At 33.5% G+C, this 5,759-nt stretch overlaps 2 protein-coding genes across 3 annotated transcripts in view; both read left to right on the top strand.

Annotated features, from left to right (window-relative positions):
- Nucleotides 1-1,579, top strand: part of LOC107754465 (uncharacterized) — a 6,543-nt gene extending 4,964 nt beyond the window's left edge. For both annotated transcript variants that reach the window (XM_016570918.1, XM_016570919.1), the window contains exons 6-8: nucleotides 566-673; nucleotides 773-1,072; nucleotides 1,374-1,579. In XM_016570918.1, the coding sequence (XP_016426404.1) occupies nucleotides 566-673; nucleotides 773-1,072; nucleotides 1,374-1,400 (435 nt within the window). In that variant the 3' untranslated portion in view covers nucleotides 1,401-1,579. The remainder of the gene's footprint in view (nucleotides 1-565; nucleotides 674-772; nucleotides 1,073-1,373) is intronic.
- Nucleotides 1,580-4,855: 3,276 nt separating this feature from the next.
- The window catches only part of LOC107754467 (uncharacterized), a 6,723-nt gene continuing 5,819 nt past the window's right edge, over nucleotides 4,856-5,759 (top strand). The window contains exon 1 of the mRNA XM_016570923.1: nucleotides 4,856-4,911. The gene's annotated coding sequence lies outside the window, so the exon portion shown is untranslated. The remainder of the gene's footprint in view (nucleotides 4,912-5,759) is intronic.

Raw genomic sequence — 5,759 nt, 5'->3', positions numbered from 1 at the left:
GAGAGTCAATAATATGGAAGGTTGAAATTTGCTGATTTGTATACAAACACTTAAAATAAACTCAAAGTTTTTGTAATATTAAATTAACTTTAAATTACATAATTATTTTTCTACTCCAATTAGTTTTTTTGAAATATAAACATTTTAAAAAAAAAAAAAAAAAAAACCTGACGGATTTATTCAAACATACATTAAGTATTGAAGAACAGTGGAATATAGTGCATGTAAAATGCTCCTCTCCACAGTAGCCTATTTTTTCCAGCTGAGTAACTAGTTTATGGCCATTGGCTTCTCTGAGGTAATCATTACGTGATATATTGTTTACAAGCGGTTTATTTACTTCGTTCCGCAATTGAAACACTGATTGAGCAAAGGGCTGTGACGGTGGCAGATTTTTAACACCGCAGTGGTAATGGACCAACTACTATATATATATTGTGACACTGATAGTCTACAACAGTTTAACAGTGTCTAATCTGTCTTTTAAACTCTTTAGATCTGGCAACCGGGTTTTGATTTAATATTTTTTATTTTAGTTCATAATCACTGTATCTTTATTAATTAGGTTACTCCAGATGTGTCCTTCTATGTCCTTTTCATCTGTGATATTCTGATCTTCATCTTGTCTCTTGCTGTTGCCATAACCTCCTGTTCCTGTTGCTGCAGACCAAAGGTAAACATAATCAAAAGATTAAAACATTCTTCTTAAAAAAAAAAAAAAAAATCAGATAAAATAGTTTGTATAACAAACATCATGTTGGTTCTCTCTCAGTCAACCCCTGTCATGGTCAGTTATGTGACCACAGATTTGCCTGTCAACCACATCATGCAGATGGGCCAGCCGGACCCCTCTGCAGAGGCCCAGCCTATTAGTTCAGTCATGTACGTGCTGCCAGCAGCACACGGCTCAGTCCCACCTGCGCCTCTGCCAAATTACGGTCACGTCCCCAATGCATCTCCACCAATGTACAGTCCAGTACCAACTACACCTCCATCCAACTACGACAAAGTCTCAGATGCATTTCCACCAAACTACTGTCCAGTCCCAAGTGCTCCTCCACCAGCATATGAGGTAATTATGAGCATTTCTAAGCAAGTGTAGGCCTACTAAATCAGAAAATATATTTCAAAACGGTTAATACACATAAATAATCTCAACCTTTAAAGGGGTCATATGATGTAGCTAAAAAGAACATTATTTTGTGTATCTGGTGTAATGAAATTACAATTAAAACTTTACAGATCTTCTTTAAGCACCAAGAGCTTGTAACACTCCAAAGAGAAATAAAAAATTTAAATCGCATCATATGACCCCTTTAATTATATTTGCTGACCTGCTGTAATTGCTCTGATACACTGTTCTGTTATTGCAGCATGAAGATTTTCAGACCAGAAGATGAATAATATCTCAGACAAAAATTGGAATGTTTGAAGTTTACACAATTTATGGTGTTATGGTGAATGGAAAACCAAACATTATACTTATAAGTTTGTAAATCGAATGGATGAGAAACATGCATCAGAGTCTTACGTTTTCATTATGTTTCATTCGTTATGTTTTCCCCCAAATTATTGTTTTGTTTGATTTGATTTTACATAATAAATTGGTAGTTTTCTTAATTTATGTGCATTTTTTTTTTAATTCAACGCAGTAAACAGCACAATGGAAATTCCACATGATTGATTCAGCCCAGCATTTACAGACGGAGACTTAACATTTAAAATCCAATCTAAGTGTTCAGGGTGTAATTAAAAAAAAAAAGTAATGTTGAAATTTGTATCACTCAAACAAGTGGGTTGCACAATCAAGTTATAAATTGTCTGTTCATTAACCTCTAGAATTATGGTTTGAAAATAGACTGACAATTTTATATTCAAATTTGTGTTTGACCTGTCCTGTCACAAAATACTATTTCCAGCCCATAACAAAAATTACTTCTAATACAGCATAACCTGTTCAAAAATATTTCAGAAGACCTGAAAACAAAGCACTGCATATCCACATGAACACTTCATCTCAGCACTGAAGCAAAGAGGAAGATGGGTTTAGATGGCCAAAAAACTACTCTGTGGGTCTGATTAGCAGCTCTATTATTTAGTTAAGATCACAGCTAATAAAATCAATGAAAAATGTTAGCATACTGTAACCAAGTTAGATGCATTAGATGAGTATCTGATTGCAAAGGACAGCCATTCACGCTAATTTATTTCAAACAGTATTCTCACAACTGTGTTATAGTGTTTTATGAATGCATTTGTGCAACTTGATATTCAGATCTTCTCTCTCCTTTTAATAAATAATCAACCGAAGCCTAACAAATTTAAATAAGCAAGGACTTCTTTATGGTATGTAAGCTTGTTTCCACCACAGAATAAAGAATAAAAAAGGTAATTGTGAGATACAAATACTTTTTTCTCGCAATTGTGAGTTTATATTATGCAATTCAGATTTTTTTCCCCCTCAAAATTGCGAGTTTATATCAATTGTGAGAAATTTGTCGCAATTGGGAGTTTATATCTCAATTCGGACTTCATAACTAAGTTCTGACAATATTTTTCTCTGAATTGTGAGATAAAATGCAATTATGAGTTATGAAGTTCATATAGATATAGAATCGTGGGATAAAGAGTTGCATTTACCTTTTTAATTTTTTTTATTCCATGGCAGAAATGAGCTTCCATATCACTGTGAGGACTAACACAGAAACAAATGTAATTAATAATTTAAAAGCTAAATGTGCAGACAACAGTGAAAGCGTCAGAGAACTCTGTGTTAGGTTTCATTTCAGTCAGATGGGCCAATGCGGTTGGACATGACAAAGAATAAAATTAATATATAATAAGTATTAATATTTAATATTTAATAAGTCTTTTGTGTCAATCCAAAGGTGCTATCATCTGAAATTTTCAAAATGTCTGCATCGCCTTTTGGTCTTTTGGCCGTCTTGTGATGTTACATGATTTTTTAAACATAGAATTATTCAGTGTGGTTTCTATGTATATTAATGAAAGAAGTACAGAGCGATAAATAAATGTGTTTATGATTACAATGCAGTGATTTTAAGCCTTTACAGAAAGATGGTGCACGTGCATATACAGGTTTTACATTCATTTACTGCGATCTTCAGTTTTTCTTATAACTAATCACCACATTTTCAAATAATGGGAAAGTCATCATATGAAATAACAAACAGAAATATGGAAATAAAGTTGTAACTAAAATATTCAATTAGAATGAGCTTATACTGTATTTGAACTTCTTTATAGATTCCAGCTCTGCTGGTATTAAACATTTGATATTAATAATTTCATATCCTGAAAAAAATGAAGACTGCTTGAATTTAATTTCAGCTGCTCAGGTGTTGAGTTCACTTTCTGATCTGCACAGATAGCAATAAATACTGCTTTTACAGATTTTGATCTTTTGCAACATTCTGTAATGTTTCATAATGACTGTAGATGAAATGGCGTGGTGTCAGATGGTACAGATATTCTGCAATTGGTGATGTGAGAAAAAAAAACATGCTGAAAAAACATGTTTAATCTGTTAATTGGAGTTTCAGGCGTGCTCTGAGTTTCTCTTACACAGACTGGAGGGGAGGAGTCTTTTTTTTGTGAGATACAAATACTTTTTTCTCGCAATTGTGAGTTTATATTATGCAATTCAGATTTTTTTCCCCCTCAAAATTGCGAGTTTATATCAATTGTGAGAAATTTGTCGCAATTGGGAGTTTATATCTCAATTCGGACTTCATAACTAAGTTCTGACAATATTTTTCTCTGAATTGTGAGATAAAATGCAATTATGAGTTATGAAGTTCATATAGATATAGAATCGTGGGATAAAGAGTTGCATTTACCTTTTTAATTTTTTTTATTCCATGGCAGAAATGAGCTTCCATATCACTGTGAGGACTAACACAGAAACAAATGTAATTAATAATTTAAAAGCTAAATGTGCAGACAACAGTGAAAGCGTCAGAGAACTCTGTGTTAGGTTTCATTTCAGTCAGATGGGCCAATGCGGTTGGACATGACAAAGAATAAAATTAATATATAATAAGTATTAATATTTAATATTTAATAAGTCTTTTGTGTCAATCCAAAGGTGCTATCATCTGAAATTTTCAAAATGTCTGCATCGCCTTTTGGTCTTTTGGCCGTCTTGTGATGTTACATTATTTTTTAAACATAGAATTATTCAGTGTGGTTTCTATTTATATTAATGAAAGAAGTACAGAGCGATAAATAAATGTGTTTATGATTACAATGCAGTGATTTTAAGCCTTTACAGAAAGATGGTGCACGTGCATATACAGGTTTTACATTCATTTACTGCCATCTTCAGTTTTTCTTATAACTAATCACCACATTTTCAAATAATGGGAAAGTCATCATATGAAATAACAAACAGAAATATGGAAATAAAGTTGTAACTAAAATATTCAATTAGAATGAGCTTATACTGTATTTGAACTTCTTTATAGATTCCAGCTCTGCTGGTATTAAACATTTGATATTAATTTCATATCCTGAAAAAAATGAAGACTGCTTGAATTTAATTTCAGCTGCTCAGGTGTTGAGTTCACTTTCTGATCTGCACAGATAGCAATAAATACTGCTTTTACAGATTTTGATCTTTTGCAACATTCTGTAATGTTTCATAATGACTGTAGATGAAATGGCGTGGTGTCAGATGGTACAGATATTCTGCAATTGGTGATGTGAGAAAAAAAAACATGCTGAAAAAACATGTTTAATCTGTTAATTGGAGTTTCAGGCGTGCTCTGAGTTTCTCTTACACAGACTGGAGGGGAGGGATCTTTTTTTTTTTTTTTTTTTACACAGATGGACCTACTAGATGAAAGTGAAAACGAAAACAGCAAGATCCAAGAGCAACACCAACATCAGGTAAAGCAATCTCTCGATATAATAATTAATGTTACCTTTACATTCAGCTTCATGGGCTCTAGAATTATATTTGAGAGCTACATTCTCCTTACAGAAAGGTCTTGTTGGGTTGGTTTGGCAGAGGATGGCTAGAGATGAGTACATCTTCTATTTAACATATCTTTTCATAGCGTCAAATGACAGTCTGTGTGAGTGAGTCATTCAGAAACGCCACTACTGGCGCGTTTCCATTACTGGTGTGACTTTAAATGCAGACCTTGAGCCAAAAACTCATCACCAAACACCAGTGACTTGTACATACTATATGGACAAAATTATTGGGACACCCCCTTCTTTAGAACAGAGAAAGGCACTTCCAAAACTGTGGCAACAAAGATGGAAATACAATTTTTAAATACATGAATTATGTTTCCATCTTTGATGCCACAGTTTTGGAAGTGCCTTTTTCTGTTCTAAAGAAGGGGGTGTCCCAATACATTTGTCCATATGTACAAGTCATTGGTGTTTAGTGATGAGTTTTTGGCTCAAGGTCTGCATTTAAAGTCACACCAGAGGTGTTCAGCTGGGATTCGGACTTGGCTTTCTGCAGACCAGTCCAGTTCTTCCACACTGACTGAATCAATCATTTTTTCCCTTTTTTTTTTAACCTTGCCTTATACACAGAGGCATTGTTGGGTTAGAATAGAAAAGGGTCCTGTCCAAACTATTGGTATAAAATTAGAAGCACACAATTCCATAGAATAGCATTATATGCTTAAACATTAAGATTTGTACTCGTGGATATTACTAAAGTAGTCAAACCATTTCATTAGAAGGGGGTGTCCCAATACTTTTGGCAATATAGTGTA

Source organism: Sinocyclocheilus rhinocerous, unplaced genomic scaffold (assembly GCF_001515625.1).
Source record: "Sinocyclocheilus rhinocerous isolate Xijiao unplaced genomic scaffold, SAMN03320098_v1.1 scaffold50, whole genome shotgun sequence".
Lineage (NCBI taxonomy): Eukaryota > Metazoa > Chordata > Actinopteri > Cypriniformes > Cyprinidae > Sinocyclocheilus > Sinocyclocheilus rhinocerous.
This window is presented reverse-complemented; position numbering and strand designations above follow the sequence as displayed.